Here is a 20,996-nt window from a genome sequence, read left to right as displayed (position 1 = left end):
AAACCATATGATAATTGACTCTCTCTGCTTGACTGATTTCACTCAGTCAAGCAGAGAGAGTCAATTATCATATGGTTTCACTTATTTGTGGAGCGTAACAAATAGCATGGAGGACATGGGTAGTCAGAGAGGAGAAGGGAGTTTGGGTAAATTGGAAGGGGAGGTGAATCATGAGAGACTATGGACTCTGAAAAACAATCTGAGGGTTTTGAAGGGGCGGGAGGTGGGAGGTTGGGGGAACCAGGTGGTGGGTATTAGAGAGGACACGGATTGCATGGAGCACTGGGTGTGGTGAAAAAATAATGAATACTGTTATGCCGAAAATAAATAAAAAGTAGATAAATTTAAAAAAGAAACCAATTTTAATTTCCCTTTATCTCTTGAAAGTTGAGTCCTTTAATAAAGATATCAAGATACACCCAGGGAGAACCAAAGTAACCTTCCTCACCCACCTTGAGGATTTGTAACCACCCTCCCATCTTTTTCCTGTCAATGTTTCTGTGTATTTCTTTTTGTTCTGGTATTATATAAATCTTATTCTTGGGGTTCATTTTGGCTGGGTTCTTCTTTTTCTTTTTCTTTTTTCTTTTTTCCTTGTCATTTACTTTTGTCAGTCTTTTTGTTTGTCTGTTTTTGGTCATATACCTCAAAGAACTTACCTTGAGGGACCATTTGGCCTGGCTTCTCTCTTTTTTTTTCTCCTTCTCTCTCTTTCTTTTTCTTTTTTTTTTTTTTTTTTTTTTTGTTTCTTTTTAGTGGTGACTTCTGATCACTCCAAAACTTTCCAGGGTGCACCTTCCATGGATCGTGGTTGATATATTCAGCCAGACATCTCCTCAATGACTTCTCACCAAAATGACTAGGAGGAGGAATACCCAACAGAGGAAGAATTCAAAGACTACCCTCTCCCACAGAACCATTGGATATGGAAGGGAATTCAGGGTAACAGTTCTCCAGGCAATGGCTAGGTTGGAGAAAATAATCAGGGAAAACATAGAATCTCAAAGGATGGAAGTGAGAGCCACCTGGCAGTAGTTAAAAATGCTATCAATGAGATCCAATCTAATCTAAATACTCTCTAACAGCAGAGTAACTGAGGCAGAAAATAGAATTAGTGATCCAGAGGACAAACTCATAGAGAAAAAGGATCAGGAGGAGGCATAGAACAAACAGCTTAGAAGCCATGAAAACAGAATTAGGGAAATAAATGATGCCGTGAAACATTCCAACATCAGAATGATTGGGATCCCTGAGGGGGTGGAGAAAGAGAGAAGACTAGAAGATATACTTGAACAAATTCTGGATGAAAATGTCCCCAGTATGGGGAATGGAACAAGCGTTCATGTTCTAGAGGCAGAAAGGACACCCACCAAGATCAAAGAATCTAGAAAGATCTCCAGACACTTGCTTGGGAAATTTACAAATCATGATTTTAGACAAGAGCTTCTGAGGCAGCTAGGGAGAAAGAGATTCTTTATGTACAGAGGAAGTCCATCAGAATAACATCAGACCTGTCCACAGAAACCTGGCAAGCCAGAAAGGGCTGGCAAGACATATTCAGGGCACTAAATGAGAAGAACTTGCAGCTGAGAATACTTTATCCAGCAAGACTGACATTCAAAATGGAAGGGGGGCTAAACAGCTTCCAAGACAGGATTTAAAAGAATCCAAGATTTAAAAGAATACATGACCACCAAGCTGGCACTGCAGAAATATTAAGTGGGGGGTGCTTTATAAAAGAAGAAGGAACCCAAGTGTGACATAGAACAGAAATTTATGGAGACAATCTATATAAACAAGGACTTCAGAGGCAACATGATGTCAAGAAAAACATATCTGTCAACAATCACCCTCAACGTGAACAGACTAAATGCTCCCATAAAACGACACAGGGTTGCAAATTGGATAAAACAACAGGACCCGTCCACATGCTGTCTACAAGAGGAGCATTTGGAACCTAAAGATAAAAGATACAACCAGACTGAAAGGGACAGGATGGAGAACCATCATTCATACCAACGGGCCTCAAAAGAAAGGTGAGGTAGTGATTCTCGTATCAGATAAGTCAGATTTTAAGCTAAAGACTGTATTCAGAGATACAGAAGGACACTGCCTCATTCTGAAAGGGTCTATCCACCAAGAAGTTCTAACAATTGTAAATATTTATGCCCCCAATATGGGAGCAGCCAAATACATAAGCCTTTTTGTTAATTAAAATGAAGAGTCATATTGATATGAGTATATTAGCTGTAGGGGATCTTAACACACTGCTCTCAGTAACAGACAGATCATCCAAACAGAAAATCAATAAGGAAACAAGAGCATTCAGTGACACACTGGACAAGATGGACCTCATAGATATATACAGAACATTCCATCCTAAAACAACAGAATGCTCATTCTTCTCGAGTGCACATGGAACTTTCTCCAGAATAGACTACATACTGAGTCACAAATCAGGGCTCAATTGATACCAAAAGACTGAGATTATTCCCTGCCCCTACTTAGACCACAGTGCTTTGAAACTGGAACTCAACCACAAGAAAAAGTTTGGAAGGAAATCAAACACTTGGAAGCTAGAGATCAACCTGCTGAAGAACACTTAAAAGTATACTGCAATATCCCTTCCGACCACTAGAATGACAGTTTTAAAAATCAGAAAATAACAAGTGTTGATGAGGTTGTAGAGAATGTGGTAGAATGCTTAAACATTACTGTGGGAAAGTACAGGGGGATGTTCCTTGTCAAACAGCTTGGATGTTCTTCAACAAGTAATCCTGGAGTTACCATGAGGGTCTGGTACTTAATTCCTACATAGATATTCAAAAGTATTGGGAAAAATTGACATTCAAAGAAAAACATACATGAATATTCATTGTGGTACTATGCCACGTTTCTCACATTAAATTCTGGCACCTCAATGTTGTATTAAATTTAAAGTGCTGCCATGACATCTTGGAGCCTCTGAGGGCTCCAGCGCCTAGCATGAGTTCCTGTGTTCTTGCTGGATATGACCCCCACACAGTACAAAGCCTCCTTGCCTAGGTAGTTCCTCTGTCAGCCAAAGCAGCTTAATGTCATTTGGTCAACCTAACAGATTTCCCATCATTGCCAGACCATGAAATTATTCAAACAAACTAATCACATCCTCTTTGAGGAATCAGGTATCACTTGACACCACAAAACCAAGTGCCATCCAAACCCTGCCGGTTGATTCACTGTGCTCCTGAGTACCATCCCCAATGTGCCCTCACATGGCATTTGATAGCCCCTCCCATTTGTCTGTGAACATATGTGTCTCGTAAACTACTATCATCAAGTCTGTCAAGTGTCATATGTGGCCATCTTATACTATTTAGGACATACTTTTTCACCAATAGGGCGAGTAGAACGTGATGATATATTAGGTATACTGGACAGTGATACTTAATTGTATTAGGAATGGAAACAGCACTGGAGTGTGTGGAAGTGTCTTTCTTCAAGGATGTAGACTGAAGTACTTAAGAGTGAGATTTCATATTTGCAGCTGTCTAAAAGTTTCGCATGTGTGTATTTATAAGTGTGTATTTATAAGTGTGTATTATAGACACAGAGATAAGAGAATGGCACATAGCAAAATATTGGCACTTAGTGACAAAGGTGAAGGGTACTATCATCCATCCTGAAATATGACAGTTATCCATATGAAGAGTGCTATGGGATAGATGACTCAGCCTGAACCACCTTCTCACCAAATGGTGAAACAGCACGCCCCAAGGGAAAAACTGATGCGCAAAAACTAACTTTAAGAATCTTTAATAAACATCAAGAGTAGACAGCAAGATATGATATTTGTTGTTTTATTAAGAGTTGATTTATGGAGGATACAATGCCAAGATATGCGATTTTAGTTGGAGCCTCTGGGAGTCTTCAGTTATTTGCTCAGTCTCTAAGGTAATATCATGTGCATGTGGCAAAATGGTAACCTAAAAATAATTTTTCCCCAAGTGATTACCTTGGAAACAAAAAAATTTACTAGTGGTACATATAACATAGTAAAAATATTTGAATATTTAGATGCGTATGTACCACATACTTCTAGAAAAGCAAGAGCTTACAAGAATATTTTCCGTTTTAACAGGAGTCAATAGTTCAATATGATAGTTTTATCCACCATAGTTTTGTTACATCATGTCATGAGACATCTCCATACTCATCTAATAATGGCACAGATATTGATATAGCTTCTGCTCTCCTGTTTTCATTATTATTACCATATTACCGTGTTTCTCAACTAATGTGGGTGCTTTGTCATACATAGGCCTGAAGGATACTAGAGGAAATCATCAAGACTTTAAAATGATGCTGAATTCTCTAATGATGAACTGTTTCTAAGGGATTTAGTTGATAACCTCTTCAGGGGATGAGTCCTTCCAACAGATGCTTGAAAATGTTTTGTGGAAACATTTTATGAATAACTGAAATAAAAGCAGGTCAGAAGAGGCTGAGTGGGTATGTGGAAGTACACTCATGTGAATAATTTTTGAAAATACTGGCCTGCCTTTCCATTAAAATGTAAAGGTTTGGGGGAAAAATACTAAATGAAACTAGTGGATAAATTCCCCTCAAAGCCTTAAATATCCATATTTAATTTCCAGCACTGAAACATACCAATCAATGAACAAAAAACAAGCAAGCAAACAAACAAAAACCCTAAAAACTAAAAAGCTAGTCATACAGAATTGAGCACATTATTTGATCTGGGGGAAAAAATCCTCATCTGACTAAAGCCTCAAATTTACTCATGAATTTATTTGATCTCTCTCTGAGCTGAAAATATGTGCAATGAAGAGGAGGCATTAGAATATTGCACCTGGGGGGTAGGGGTGGGGGTTTGGAGGATCTTAGAATCAAAGTGATGTTTCTTTGTGTTTGGCCTGATGACGTGTGAAACATCAAAGAGATGTTTCTTGGTGTTTGGACTACGTTGCGCTCATTGAAATGATCATTGGAGATTTGGGGACTGCTCAGTACATTCAAATACTTTGAATAAACATATAATAAAAGCTTCATTTATCACATGCAAAAAAGCAGGAAATACAGTGGGATGGCATGGCAGTCATTATCCTTTGAGTCTCTAGCACTTTCAAATGAGCTACTGATATGTCTTATAACATTTCCAATATTAAGGAAGAAGTTGTTTAACCAAAACCAACATGAGTTGTCTTGAAATACCAGTAGCAGGGTACCACCTATGAGTGAATCAGTTCAAGTCCAAATTTTCTACACTTCTTGGGAACATTTGCAAAATATGCAAGAATGACTTTTATACTTTTCTCAAGCAGTTCTTGACTGACTTTACAGAAATAGTTTTAAAAATATGTTTTACATACATACTTAAAAGTGACTGGGTAGGTCTATGTCCCAAATCTTGACCAAAAATAAATAGATTTTTACTATTTTCTTTCCAATCCCCTAATTGTCTCATTTTATCAGTAAGGGAAATTACATACATCTAAGGGAGTATGCATTGAGAATTTTATGTTTTCAAAGTACACGATGTTATAATCCAAAGGTGGAAATGGAAGTGAAAGCGGTGTGTATTTGCAGGTTGCAAGATACGCAAACCTTGAATTGAACTCAAGTTACCTATTCGCCTCTATCTTTTCCTTGTTTTATGGAAAATTCACATAACATAAAATTAACGTTTTAAACCACACAGCTCAGAGGGATTTATGGTGTTATACCTATACCACCCAAATCTAGTTCAAAAACATTTTCATCACCACAAATGTAAACTCTCTGCCCATAAGCCAGGCACTCCCTATTCCACCTCTTCTCAGCCCTTGGAAAACACCAATTTTCCCATGGCAAACACCAGTATGCCCACAGATATATCCATTCTGGATATTTGTGTTTTAAAACATAGGCTTTATTATTATCTAATTATTTATTTATTGGTATGGTGAGGCCAACAGATTAGGAAATAATTGACATTGAAGCAGATTTCTTACATTTGCCTATCCCAAAAGAAGGGGCCACACCATAGTGCAGGGAGATGGGAAGAAGACAGTTGCCTCTCTGGGGATGCACCAGGATCAGGAGGAGGTGAGAGGAGAAAATGTGGACAGGAGCCTTTCCAGTGTTCCTGTGGAAAAGCACCTGTGAAACTGTAAGCAAGTTTCCTTTGCCTGATTTAGATAATTTCTAGGGCCTTCTGCTAGTTACCTGGCACCTGGACTTGACATATTTAGGTCAGGGTAAAGTGACTGAGAGTGCAAGAAACACTTGGAAAGTGGGCTCTGGATTTAGTTGGTTTGCATTTGAAAGGTGTGCTCAAACTTGAACTGTTTCACTATCTCTCAAGAATGAGCTAGCCCTTTGGTAAAATGTTTATTCATAATTCTGCCCCATTTTAAATTGGATAACTCATTATTGGACTGTTGAGCTTTATATGTTCCTTATGTATTTTTTCCCCTTCTTCTTTTTTTTAAATTTAAATTTTAGTTGGTGAAAATACACTGCAATACTGGTTTCTGGAGTAGAATTCGGTGATTCATTACTTACCTAGAACACCGAGTGCTTATCACAAGCACCCTCCTCAGTGCCCGCCACCCATCCAACCCACCCCCTCCTGTGTGAACACTCAGTTTGTTCTCCATCATTAAGAGTCTCTTGTGATTTGCTTTCCTCTCTCCTTCTTTTCTTTTTCCTCCTTCCCATATGTTCATTTGTTCTCTTTCTTTCTTAAATCCCTTAAATTGAGGGAGATCTTACAGTATTTCCCTTTCTCTCACTAACTTATTTCCCTCCGCATAATGCATTCCAGCCCCTTCCACATCATTGCAAATGGGAAGGTTTCAATATTTTTGATGGCTGAGTAATATTCCATTGTGTGTATCCGTTCTTCCACCAGTGGATATTTGGCCTCTTTCCATAGTTTGGCTACTGTTAATAATGCAGCCATAAACAATGAGGTGAGTGTTCCCCTGCAAATCTGTGTTTTCGTATCCTTTGAATAAATAAATACCTAGCAGTTCAGTTGGTGGGTCATAGGGTAATTCTATTTTTATCTTTTGGAGGAACCTCCATGCTGTTCTCTAGAATGGATGCACCAGTTTGCATTCCCACCAACAGTGCAAGAGGGCTCCCATTTGTCAGCATCCTCCCCAACAACTATTGTTTCCCCTGTCATTAATTTGAGACATTCTGACAGGTGTGAGGAGGTATCCCACTGTGGTTTTCATTGGTATTTCCCTGATGATGAGTGATGGGGAGCACCTTTTCAAGTGTCTATTAGGATGTCTGGATGTCTTCTTTGAAAAGGTGTCTATTCACGTCTTCTGCCTATTTCTTAACTGGATTGTTTATTTTGGGGATATTGAGTTTGATAACTTCCTTACGGATTTTGGATACTCACCCGCTATCAAATATGTTTGCAAATATCTTTTCCCATTCCATAAGCTACATTTTAGTTTTGTTTTTTGTTTCCTTTGCTGTTCAGAAGGTTTTTATCTTCTTGAAGTCCCAATAGTTCATTTTTGCTGTTTTTGTTTTGTTGTTTTGTTTTGTTTTCCCTTGCCTCTGGTGATGTGTGTAGTAAGAAGTTGCTACAGCCAAGGTCAAAGCAGTTGCTTCTAGGATTTTGATGGTTTCCTGCCTCACATCCAGGTCTTTTGGACCCATGCTGAGCTTGTTTCTGTGATGGTGTAAGAAAGCGGCCCAGATTCATTCTTCTGTGTGTTGCCCTCCTGTTCCCCCAATGCCATTTGTTGAAGAGACTGTGTCTTTTCCTTCTGTGGATACTCTTTCCTGATTCGTCAAAGATTAGTTGACCAGATGGTTGAGGGTCCATTTCTGGGTTTTCTATTCTGTTCCATTGATCCAAACGTCTGTTTTTGTGTCAGTACCATTCTGTCTTAATGCTCACACCTTTGTAATATACCTTGAAATCTGGAATCCTGGTGCTGCCAGTTTTGCTTTTCTTTTTCAGGATTGCTTTGGCTCTTTAGGGTCTTTTGTGGAGCCATACCAATTTTAGGATTCTTTGTTCTAGCTCCAGGAAGTATGCAGGTGGTATTTTTATAGGGATTTCATTAAATGTACAGATAGCTTTGTGTAGTATACACATTTTGACAGCGTTTTTACTTCTACTTCACGAGCCTGGGATACTTTTCCATTTCTTTGTGTCCTCTTCAATTTCTCTCATAAGTGTTGTATGGTTTTCAGAGTACAAAACTTTTACCTCTGTAGTTAAGATTATTCCTGGGTATGTTATTGGTTTTGGTGCAATTGCAAATGGGTTGGATACCTTCATTTCTTTTTCTGATGCTTCATTATTAATGTATATAAATGCAACAGATTTCTGCACATAGATTTCATATCTCATGTATGAGTGCAAGCAATTATTTGGGTTTTCTACACAGAGTATCCTGTCATATGCAAATAGTGGAAGTTTGACTTCTCCCTTGCCATTTTGGATGCCTTTTACTTCTCTTTGTTGTCTGATTGCTGAGGTCAAGAATTCCAGTATTATGTTAAATAATAATGGTGAGAGTGGACATCTTTGTCTTGTTCCTGATTGTAGGTAGGGGAAAAATTCTCAGTTTTTCACCCTTAAGAAAGATAATGGCTTATGGCTGTTATGATGTTGAGGTTTGGCCCATATCCCTACATTGTTGATTATCAAGAAAGGATGCTTTATTTTGTCAATTTTTTTTTTTCCTGCATCTAGTGAGGGGGCTATGTGGTTCTGCTCCTTTTATTAATGTGGCCTGTCGGGCCTGTCGTTTGGATTGGTTTCCAAGCACTGAACCACATCTGCAGCTCAGGAATAAATCCCACTTGATCGTGATGAAGAAACCTTTTAAGGTACTGGTAAATCTGATTTGCGAGTATTTGGTTGAGCATTTTTGCATCCAGGTTCATCAAAGATTTTGGCCTGTAGTTCTCCTTTTTAGTGGAGTCTGGGCCTGGATTTGGATTCAAGGTAATGCTGGCCTCATAGAAGGAGCTTCCTTTTCAATTTCTTTGGAACAGTTTGAGAAAAGTAGCATGAACTCTTCTTTAAATGCCTGGTAGACTTCCCCTGGGAAGCCATCTGGCCCAGGGCTTTTGTTTGTTGGGAGATTTTTGATTACTGATGCTATTTCTTCGCTGGTCATGGATCTCTTCAAATTTTCCTTTTCCTCCTGTTTCAGTTCTGGTAGTTTATATGTTTCTAGGAATTCGCCCATTTCTTCCACGTTGCTCAGTTTGTTGGCATATAATTTTTCATAGTATTCTGTTATGATTGTTTGTATTTCTGTAGTGTTTGTTGTGATCTTTCCTCTTTCATTTGTGACTTTTATTTATTTGGGTCTTTTTCTGTTTGGTCAGTCTGGCTAGGGGCTAAACAACTTTACTCATTCTTTCCAAGAACCAGCCCTTAGTTTTCTTGATCTGTATTGGTTTTGTTGTTGTTCTTTCTATATCATTTATTTTGGGCCTAATCTTTATTTCCCTTCATGCTGGTTTTAGGCTTTATTTGCTGATCTTTTTTTCTAGTGAGAGTGGACATTTCTGTCTTGCTCCTGACCTTAGGGAAAACTGTCAGTCCCCCTCCCCGCCACCCCCACCCCCCCCCACTGAGGATGTTAGCTGTGAGATTTTTAGTATATGGCTATTGTTATGTTGAGGATTGTTCCCTCTCACCCTACTTTCTTGAGTTATCTTATCATGAATGTATGTTGTACTTTGTCAAATGCTCCTTCTGCGCTGACTGAGATGATCATATGGTTTTTCCATTGTCATGCATCACAGTGATTGATTTACAAATACTGAACCAAACTTGCACCCTTTGATCCCAGAAATAAATCCTTCTTATTTGAGATAAATGGCATCTTAAATGTATTGCTGGACTTGGTTTGCCAATATTTTGTTGAGTATTTTTCTATCTAGGTTATCTAGGTATTTTGCATCTAGGTTACCTAGAGATATTGGACTGTAGTCTCTTTTGGGGAAGTGTTTTTTTTTTTTTTTTAATCCCATTTTGGAATTAGAATAAAGCTGGCCTCATACTATTAATTGGTGAGATGTACATCCTCTTCTTTTCTGGAATATTTTGAGAGAAGAAGGTATTGATTCTTCTTTAGGTGTTGTGTAGAAACTGCCTGAGAAGCCATCTGTTCCTGGGCTTTTGTTTATTGGTCTGTTTTGTTGTTGGTGGTGGTGTTGGTGGTGGTGGTGGTGGTGGTAGTTTTTTGACTGTTTCAATTTCATTTCTGGTAATTTCTCTGTATAATTTTATTCCTGCTTCAGTTTTGATAGGTTTTATGTTTCTTGGAATTTATCCATTTCTTCTAGGCTGTGTAACTTTTTGGCATGTAATTTATCAAAATATTCTCTTATCACTCTTTGTATCTCTGTGACATCAGTTATTTGTCCAGTCTCCTTTCTGAATATGAGCCTCTCTCCCCCTCTCCTTTTCCCTCTCACTGATAACTCTGACTAGAAGTTTATTGATTTTGTTGATCTTTTTAAAGAATGACCTCCTGGTTTCATTGATGTATTCTATTGTATTTGAGTTTCTATTTAGCCATTATTTCTATCTAGCCATTATTTCCTTAATTCTTCTGGCTTTGGGTTTTGTTTGCTCTTTTTTTTTTTTCTTTTTTTCTACCTCCTTCATGTGTAAGGTTAGGTTGTTTATTAGAAATGTTCTTGCTTCTTGAGGTAGACCTGCATTGCTATAAACATCCCTTTAGGACCACTTTTGATGCATCCCAAAAGTTTTGGAACATTGAATTTTCATTTTTGTTATTTTCCACATACTTTTAAATTTCCTCTTTGACTTCTTGGTTGACCCATTGATTGTTCAGTAGCACGGCCTCCATCTTCCATGTATTTATGTGCTTTCCACACTTTTTCTTGCAGTTGACTTCTCATTTCCTACCACTGTGGCCAGAATAGATGCATAGTATGACTTGGGGTTTTCAAAAATTTGTTGAGACTTCTTTTGTGGGCTGATAAGTTATCTGTTCTGGGGAATGCTCCATGTGCACTTGAAAAGAATGTGTGAAAGATTGTTTTAGTTTGGAATGATCTGAACACATTTGTTAGATCCATCCGGTCAAATGTGTCATTCAAAGCCCCTGTTTTTTTATGGTTTTCTGTTTGGATGATCTGTCCATTGATGTAAGCAGTGTGTTAAACTCCCCTGCTATTATTATGTTATTATCCATTATTTCCTTTACATTTCCTCTAAGTTGCTTGATGTATTTGGGTGCTCCCATCTAGGGTGCATAAGTATTTATAATCATTACATATTTGCTGAGAAGCCATCTGTTCCTGGGCTTTTGTTTGTTGGTCTGTTTTGTTGTTGTTTTTGTTGTTGTTATTGTTGTTGTTGGTGGTGGTAGTTTTTTGACTGATTCAATTTCATTGCTGGTAATTTCTCTGTATAATTTTCTTAAAATTATAATTTTATAATTATAATTTAATTTTCGTATTTTTACATTCCCTTTATGATTATGTAGTGTCCTTATTTTTCTCTCGTTATAGTCTTTGTGCTAAAACCTTTTTTTGTTGGGTGCATTTGTGGCTCATTCACTTAAGCTTCTGCCTTCAGCTCAGGTCGTGATTCCAGAGCCCTAGATCAAGTCCAGCATCTGACTCCCAGCTCAGTGGGGAGTCTGCTTCTCCTTCTAACCTCTCCGCCCCACTCGTGAGATCTCTCTCTCTCTTTCTCTTTATGCTCTCTCTCTCTTTCAAATAAATAAGTTAAATCTTTAAAAAAAATGTTTTTTGTTTTGATTTGAATTTTGTTTTAAATCTATTTTGTTTATATAGGTATTGCTGCCCTAGAGTTCTTTTCACTTCCATTTGCATGGTAAATGTTTCTGCACCCCCTCACTTTTAATCTGCAGATGATATTAGGTCTAAAATGAGTCTCTTGAGAGCAGCATATAGGTGGGTCATGTTTCTTTATCCATTCTGACACTCTCTGTAAGTTAAGTGTGATATGGGAACTAAAGGCAGAAGAAAGATTATTAAATTTCCTTACCACCTACAGTCCACTGGCATGTCCTTAAGACTTCTTTCTTTCTCCTCCCCTTCAGAGATTTCAATAATTCTGACGTTGGAACGTTTCATGGCATCATTTATTTCCCTGATTCTGTTTTCATGGTTTCTAAGCTGTTTGTTCCAGGCTTCCTCCTGATCCTTTCTCTCTATCTGATTGTCCTCCAGATCACCAATTCTATCCTCTGTCTCAGTTACCCCTGCTGTGAGAGAATTTCTATTAGATTGGAACTCCTTGAGAGCATTGTGAAGTTCATCCCTGGTCGCTTTCAGCTCAGCCCTAACAATGCGAACATCCTGTCTGGTCGCTTTCAGTTCAGCCCTAATCAATTCCTGTTGCAGAAGGTCCATCCTCTGTATTTTTCTTCTGTTGGGCATTCCTCCTCCTAGTCATTTTGGTGAGAGATGACTGAATGGGTGTAGCTGGATGTATCGGCCATGGTGCAGTCAAGCTGCACCCTGGAACACTTCTGAGAAATCAGGATTCCCCATCCATATGAGAGACAAAAGAAAAGAGAAAGAAAGAGAGAGAGAGAGGAAAGAAAGGGAAGATGAAAGAGAAGGTTCAGCCCAAATGGGCCCCAATGTACAATTTATGAAGTATACAAACAAAAACAGACAAACAAGAAGAGTGATAGAAGTATATGACACGAGGAAAAAAAATATGTATGCAAATAAAGGAAGAACCTCGTCAAAAAGAACCCCAAGTATAAGATTTATATGCTATCAGGACAAACAGAAAAACACAGAAACAGTGGTGGAAGAAAAAGATGGGAGAGTGGTTGTAAATTCTCAGTGTGGGCGAGGAAGGTTGTTTTGATTCTTCCTGGATGTATCTTGATATTTTTGTTAAAGGACTCAACTTTCCTAAGATAAAGCGGGATTAAAAATTGGTTTAGGGGTGGTATTGATTGGGGAAAGGGGATTACTTTGAAGTTTAACTCTATATGAATATTAGAAAATAACAATAAAAGGAATAAACTAGACTAAACTAAACTAAAATTTAAAAAAAGAAGAAATCAAAAAATAGAAATGTAAAAGAAAAACACAGCTGTATGTATCAAAAAGTTCAGGTTAGAAGGTTATTATGGAATTTGATGTACTGGACAGCTCGCTGTGATGGTAAATAGGTTAAAAAATTATCTATATACAAAAATAATGAACCAGAATAGTGGGAACGAGTTAAAAATGAAAGTTGTCCTAGGAAGTAGTGGTGGTTATTCTCTTGCAGTCTTTTTTTTTTTTTCTTTCTTGGTTTGTTTTCTGGGGGAGGGGCCTGCCACTGGGTCTTCAGTCAATGATGTTCCCTGAGTTAAGTCCTCCTGCCCCCCTCAAAGGGGTGGGCTCTGAGGAAGCTGGTTTTTTTCAGGCTTTTGTTCTCTGGCGGTTGTTATGTTTGTTCACTTTTTTTTTTTTTCCCTCTCACCTTGACTGCTTTTGATGGTTTGTGTTGTTTTAGAGGAAAACAAACTGCACCCTGACCTCCCTCTCAGAGAGAAGCCTCAGTCTGGCTGCGGAGCTCAAATGAGTTCCCCCTTGGCTGCTGGCAGAGCAGGTTCAGAGTCGTGGTCCCTGGAGATGCAGGATCTTTTGCTTGTACCCCAAATCATGGCAGCGGTGGCAGCCTGGGAGCTCCAGGCCGCCAAGGAGGTTCCAAGCAGCAATTGCACACTGGGCTTTTCCTGCGGCCTGGGCTGGGAATGCCTGGTCTTTCTGGATCTAAGAGTGCCCCGCTTGCGCGCACCTCTTTCAGGGGTGGCTGTGGGTTGCGGTCTCAGGCTCTGAGAACAGGGCGCAGGTCTGAAAGCACCAGGCTGGGCTTTTGCGCACCTCTGTCAGGGGAGAGATTGGGGGCGTGCGTCCTTGGCTCTGAAACAATGGCGCGGGTCAAAGAACGCTGGCTGGGCCTTTGTAACTCTCTCAGGGAAGGATGAGGGACGTGCATATCTCAGGCTTTGTAGCAGGGCTCACGTGTTCTGCCCTCAGGCATGGCTCCCATCCCCTCACAGGAGCCAGAACCCATGCATTCTCAGGCGCGCTGGCGTCTTAGGGACCAAGACCTGGTTTCTCAGCTGCACTCTCTTGGGCTCAGCACCAGGGGAGGCTGTCCTGGGACCTGGGACTTAAGCCCCTGTCCCTAGCCACCCCGATTCCCACAATCTCCCCACCCTCCGCGATCCTTTGCTCTTATTTAGTGCTTTCAACCAAACCAGTCTTCAAGTTAAATGCTGGTTCCCAGATGCAGGGCACTCTCATTGGTGTAAGAGGTATTACTTTCCAACCAGTCACCTGTGGTGGCTTCCTCCCCCTTTTGTTTATCTTCTGATAGCAGTCCTCTGATCCCATTCCGCTTTACCTGCCCACTGGCGTCTTCTGCCCCTGTAGAGATCCAGACGTGTATAATTCTGATCTCAGGCTGATTTCATGGGTGATCGGAGTTCTTTGGTAGGTAATCAGCTCACTTTAGGGTACAGGTTGAAAGGCGCCTCCTCCTACTTCCCTGCCATCTTGTCGACACTATCAACCACTGTAAATCTTAACTAGGGCTTTTTATTTTAAAATGGCAAAAGGTTTCCCCAGTATTTACAGTTGATTCAAAGCTTTGAAATGGGATGGTAACTTTGAAACAGCATACTGCCGACTGCCACACGGTGAGGACGGATGCAGAACATGCATCGGAAACTTGAAGGTCAGCCCCCAATGCCACATACACAGTTAGTAATTACACTCCTTGGTTCAGCTGTTAAATGTGCTGGGGTAGGGCTTGCTTTTGCAAGAGGAGTCTCCAGAAAGCTGATGCCTAGGTAGGTAGTTGCCCAAGATCCTTAAGACTCATTCCTTTTCTTTTCTTTTCCTTTTTTTAAAATAATTTATTTATAAAAACACGCTTTCAGCACACAACTCTTCTGTCTCCTCTGCAAGCCTGACATTCTCCTTCTTCAGCCGCACCACTAACTGAATCTTCTCATGCAGGTTTTGGTGACCGACCAACTTCCCGTTTTCCTCAGCAAGACACTCCACCTGCTTCCTTAACATTTCCATCTCCTGGAATATTCTCTCCTTTTCCTCATACAGCTCTTCCAGCTTTGACCTCAGTTGTTCCTTCTCTTGGATCGCTTTAGATTCCAAAGTCCGGGTTCGCTCGACTTCCTCAGCCATTCTAAGGCAGTCCCTCTCTCTGTTCAGGAGAGCACTCTGGACTTCTAGGTCTGCTTTCATTTTCAGCATTTCTTTAACCAATTTATTTTTAGCAAGTCTTTCTTTGATCATTTCTTCTTGTTCATTCTTCAGCTGTTGATGATCTGGATGATTCTGTTCACTGCAGAGATGAGAAAGGGAGGCTGTGGAAGTGTTTAGGCATATCCAAGCATCACCTAAAAATATGGAACGCTTCATGAATTTGCATGTCATCCTTGCGCAGGAGCCATGCTAATCTTCTCTGCATCATTCTAATTTTAGTATATGTGCTGCCAAAGCGAGCACTACAGGTTTGTTTTGGCAGATATGGTTAGTCACATCAGCTCAGTTTGGGTTTCTGGCTCCGTCTGCTGGTGGGTGAAGTCTTGGGCAGGTGGGCCCAACTCTCAGAGCGTATTTTTGGGATGGGCTTGGGGACCCAACCCTAACCGTTGGGTAGGACTAGTGGCTTTGTTCCATAGACAAGTGAGGCTGTAGGACTGGCTCTGCATTGCCTGGATTCTGTGGCGAAGCTTCTATGGCCAGGACTGGACACCATACCCAGTGGGCTGATGCATTAGTTGCCCTGACATGGCAGGGCAGCAGGAGGGAGACCCATGTCCTGTACAGCTCATTGTCAGGAGTCCAAATGAGGCCCAAGAATGCCCTAAATTTCCTGGGAAGGAGAGGCCACCAGGTTTGCTCTGTATTTGGGGGAGTCCACAAGTGCTACTGGGCAGATGCCCGTTGAGTGGGCCACATAGCTTCGCATGCACTGTCATTAGGTTTCCTCGTAGGACAGACTGAATGAAGTCTGTATTCACTGATGAGTGACACTACCAATTAGCTTCCCTCCCCAGGCACAGTGGGGAAAGCAGTTCTAAAGCCAATAGATCTCTTCATTTACCATCCTAACTCAAGCCAACTGGCATCCCAATTTCCCTGGCTGATATGGGCCACTGACTTTGTTCTGCAAATTATTGGTTCTGTCAGCTTTAAGTTCAAGTGCCACTAGGCCACACAGCTCCCAGGAAGAGTCAGCAGCCCTGCAGCTCAGATGGTGCTGGAAGGCAGTCTCCACCGTGGGTGGGGTGGGGATTCATCAACCTTACTGCACAGGGTCAACCAGGCTTTATGGCTGGCAAAACTCATTTGAGGACCCATGTCACACAGACCTGCCCCTGCCGAGTTCCCTGATCAGAGTACACTCCCACTTTGGCTCTGCGGATGAGCAAAGCCACCAGTTGGGAATATAACTTGGGCACTGAAGGTATGCATTCAGTCTGCCAAGATCCCTGTGAATCCCTACCCCTTCTCTATCACCTCAAGATTCCCAGTGGCCGGGCCCTGCAGACTCCCTTGTGTGTGAGATCAAAGTAGTGGCTACGACAAAGTGATCCACAATGTGGGCAGCAGGGAGAGAGAAGGGGCTGGTTGTCCACCCTGCATCCTCTCTTCCCACTGGAGGAAATGTAGGTTCAGGGAGACCTCTCCTCAAGGTGCTGCACTGGCCTGGGGGAGGGACAATGAGATCAGCATGTAGCCTTTCCTCTGGCTCTTCTCAAGCAGTCTGTCACAATCCCTGAGGTGCAGGGAGGCTCCCAGCCTCACCTGCATATTCTAGCAATTCTGTCAGTAGCATCTTGTCCATGGACAGCTATTGGTGGTTCTTGGGGTGGGGGAGGGGGTTTGAAACTGAGAATACCTATGTTGCCATCCTGGCATGTCACTCACTCCCCGTTTGAGGAGCAGCCAAACTCTTTCGCACAGCATGTGCACTACTTTACATTCCCCTAAGCTACGTACAAGAGCTCCAATTTCTCCATATTCTCTCCTTATTTTTCCTAGTGTTTACTAGTATTATTTGGTCTACTGAATATGAAGTGGTGTCTCATGATACTGGTTCACACGTCACTAAATGTGGAGCTTCATTTCATATGGGTAACTAATGATTACCAGGGTCTTAAAAAGGGGAATATCTATCCAAGTCCTTCTACCTAGTTTTTAATGGTCTTTTCTGTTGTTGCTGTTCTTGCAACAGTATACCTAATCAGATATATGATCTATTTTATATGTTATCTTTGCACTCATTAGATAACCCTTCTTTGACATAAAGTTTTAAAATCTGGTTGTTTCACAGTGTAGGGCCAGACTCCTGGCATTTGGCATGATGTTACTCTCGACTTTATTTTTTAACTTGTACCTTAGCATGGTACTCAAATATTAGTTTTCTCCCAGGTTATTCCACTAAAAAATACTCCCTCACTTGCTTGTACAGGATTAGATCAACTGCACCACATATTGTCAACAGTTGGTTAAACAAAAAGACAAAAAACATTCTATATGCAACTGTCCCTTGGTAAGGCTTGCTAGGACCAGAGAAATTCATGGGTACACCACAGACATTATTTACCATCCCCTACTTTATGTGGGTGAGGGGGAGTCCTTACAGTGCTCTGATGGAATAAAATTGTTTTAACCAACATCAGAAGGTAATCTCCTCTGTAATAATTAATTAACTGTGTTTTAAGACCTGAGAAACCACGTATTTAGAGCAATTATCTTTGAGCTTGAATGTCACAAGTGAAGTTACAAGCAGTATAAAGAATACACAGACACTGTTAAATTAGCCATCACATATTTATTCAACCATAACAGAGTAGATAAAATAAGATTCACATTAGCAAAAAATCTCTACAAAATGTTTTTGAAAAGCAAAATATGGCTGTTTCATCAATTCTCTATCTTCATGAAAGATATTAGCGAAAAAATAGAGCAGTTTATTCAGTACTGCATCCTTTTTGGGGGGTATTTTCAGTTACAGTTTGAAAGAGGTAGATGTTTCTGTTAACACCTGAGAGATGAACTGTGATAACCAGGTGTGGAAAAGACAGTTAATATATAATTTTAAAAATACTGGTCTCACGACCACAAAATGTATTTTCTATACACATGAAAGCGAAATGGCCTATTTTTGTACAGCCATGTTTTTTTTCTACACCTTGGAGTCCACTGACACTATTGATTTTGCAACTCCAGAGGATTCCACAAAATAGTACAACAAACATAATTTAACTGATTGCAACATTTAAACTTTTCCTGGGCCAGCTACAAGGTTTTTTAAACAGGCTGACAAACAAAGGCCAGTTAGTGAATATTTTAAGACTTTCTCGACTCAAGCGTTGTAGTATGAAAGCAGCTCTAGCCAATACAGAAATGGTTTGACAACTCCTGTTCCAGAATATAGTACATACCGCCCATACTACAAAGCTACTTGGAAGGGAATCCTTGTCGTAAACTACCTTTTTTCCTGCTAACCAGAGAAAAAAATTCTGAGAGGAAACCAAATGCTTCCCAAACAAAATCCAGATCTTGTCAATGTCTTATATTATTTTACACAATATCTAACATAAACCTACTAAACACAAAATGGTAGAGCACATGCTCTGATCCACACTGCTTTTGGCCCAAGATTTAACCTCCACACAAAACAAGTACCACCAAGAAGTGCAGGAGGCACTTACCTACCATAGTAAAATGGTAAGACCTTACATGCATCAGGGTTCTGGTGTGATATGATCATTAGTATTATTTTTAAGGTAAATTATATTTGTGACACATAACCTTCATTTCCCCTCAAAGTAGTGGGTTTTGGAGCCTGATGGAGGGACTTTTGAAAAGTTGCGGGAGGGTGGTGTTTGGTTTTGCCTCATCCTGGCAGACTAGCAGTGTCAAATGTCATGTAAATTTCTTTTCTCTCACTGTCTATTCCTTAACGATCATGGTCAGTGGTGAACATTTACAAGTACCTCACATTCCAGCCTCTTTTACCCATTAGGTAATTTTCATTTTTCAACCCATTTGAGGTCATAAATATGACAGGAACACATACATAAGACTAGCTGTTGAACACTGAAATAAAAAAGTAAGGAGAAAAATTACAAAATTCAGAAATTTTGCCATGGTAAAGGCAGGGAACTAGATACTTTTTTCCCCCCCTTTCAACATGTGTTCTAAGCTGAAACCGAAGCAGTAGAACTGTCTTTAGTGACTCAAGCATGAAACCTGTTTGTCCAATCCCTTGCTTATGCTATTTTCTTTACAAATGACATCTTCATATACATATTGTACCACAATCTTGCATTCATCTCAATTTGCAAGTGACCAAAATATTATTAAATAACCGAATCTATATCAAATTTGCTTTGCTTAGGTCTTATCCCACACTTGAGCTTTATTTTCAGATGGCATTTAAATGAGCTACTAGACAAAACTCATCTTTCTTTTTTCCTTTCTTCCTTTGTTCCTCCCTCCCTTCCTTCCTTCTTGAATCAGTGGGCTACAGAGTTGAAATCAGTATTAGTTTTCACATTGGGAAACCATTCTTGGAACAACTTCCAATTGTGATACTCACACAGGGGCAGGATTAAGGCAAATGAATACACAAAGTGAAAGTATTAGCAATGAACACATGTATTCCAGGGAAGGGGAAGGTAAGGCAGGTGTGCAATACAGCTGTGGAAGTGTATCCATTAAAACAATGCAAAACTGCTTAGCAGCCTCCTGTATCACACAGTCCAATAATTCTTGAAACATACAGATATAATAGAAAAAGTTAAGAGCGTTCACTACAAAACCAACAGTAACTAACACTGAAAAGTTATACACAAAATACCACTCAATACAGTGATCACACTTCATGTTAGTGAACTGAATCAGTGTCTAGAAGAGATCATGTAGAGAGGGTTTTGGAGCTGTGTTTTGTTTCATTTACTCCCTCGAGCTCAGCATCCAGGTATACTCCTGGAGCTTTACTAGAGGAACTCTTCAACTCATCCTGAGAAGCAAGAGCAGTGCAGGGCCGTATCAGAGGTGCAACTAAATCTACATTCACTGCATTTACATTGACCTGCTCTTTCAGGACTTCCACCTGCTCACTGAGCTCATTTCTTTCCATTTGGAGAGCTCTACACAGCTTCTCCAACCGTTCCAGTTTTATCTGAAAGGCCTTGTACTCTTTATCACGGACAGCTTTCTGAGATGGGGAAAAGAAAAAAAGAATTCATGCAACCATTCTGCATGTAAATAGAAATTTTATTATTGCATACAAAAGAAAACTAAATTAAGAAATCTGTGCTTATACTATAAACTAACTTTGGTCATCTGTTGAACCTCCCTCTGTTTTGATATTTAAAATACTTAAAATTATTCTGTAGCAATGCAAAAGGGTAAGTACACTTTTTTCATTCTTCTTTGAAGTACTCAAACTCCACTTCTTGATTTCAAGTATCTATATCAACTTAAGTATTAACAACAGTCAGGACTTTAATTTATAATGCTCATTTCTTCAATTTTTCTTCCTTTCCACCATTTTTTAACGCTAGTATTTTCTCTCATGAGACGTTATAACTACTCCTATCCAGTTTATGACCGTGAGAAATTTACTTATTATAAGTGGAATATACTTCAGCTTCCTTCACAGCAAACCTTACAAAAAGAACTTTGCTGCCTTTGGAAATGAGTAAGTCAAGATGGAAAATCAACTGGGTTAAAAGATTGTGCTTTGTCCATAGGAAATCTGAATAAGGTGATCTTCCTGGAAAAGTTGGGATTCTCAAGTTGTGGACTTCTGAACCAGTAATAGGAACATAGGCTGGACACTTGTTAGAAATACAAAATTTGAGGACACACGTCCGATCTAATGAATCATAAGCTATTGGTGGGGGTGGGGTGGGGTGCATCCAGTTTAACAAGTGTTAAGTCTGTGTAAGCTAGGTTTG

The 20,996-nt window shown here is 40.0% G+C and overlaps 1 protein-coding gene and 1 non-coding gene across 13 annotated transcripts in view; both read right to left on the bottom strand.

Moving 5' to 3' along the window:
• Positions 1-15,415: 15,415 nt before the first annotated feature.
• Positions 15,416-15,522, bottom strand: LOC132008055 (U6 spliceosomal RNA). Its single transcript, XR_009401531.1, has one exon. It is a non-coding gene; the product is annotated as a U6 spliceosomal RNA (small nuclear RNA).
• Positions 15,523-17,837: 2,315 nt separating this feature from the next.
• LOC132008020 (gamma-taxilin-like) overlaps positions 17,838-20,996 on the bottom strand; it is a 39,798-nt gene continuing 36,639 nt past the window's right edge. For all 12 annotated transcript variants that reach the window (XM_059386382.1, XM_059386392.1, XM_059386383.1 and 9 more), the window contains one exon: positions 17,838-20,251. In XM_059386382.1, coding sequence (XP_059242365.1) covers positions 19,949-20,251 — 303 coding nt within the window. In that variant the 3' untranslated portion in view covers positions 17,838-19,948. The remainder of the gene's footprint in view (positions 20,252-20,996) is intronic.

This window comes from Mustela nigripes, unplaced genomic scaffold, assembly GCF_022355385.1.
Source record: "Mustela nigripes isolate SB6536 unplaced genomic scaffold, MUSNIG.SB6536 HiC_scaffold_20, whole genome shotgun sequence".
Taxonomy (NCBI): domain Eukaryota; kingdom Metazoa; phylum Chordata; class Mammalia; order Carnivora; family Mustelidae; genus Mustela; species Mustela nigripes.
Note: the sequence above shows the minus strand (reverse complement) of the source record. Positions and strands in the feature narration are given on the sequence as shown.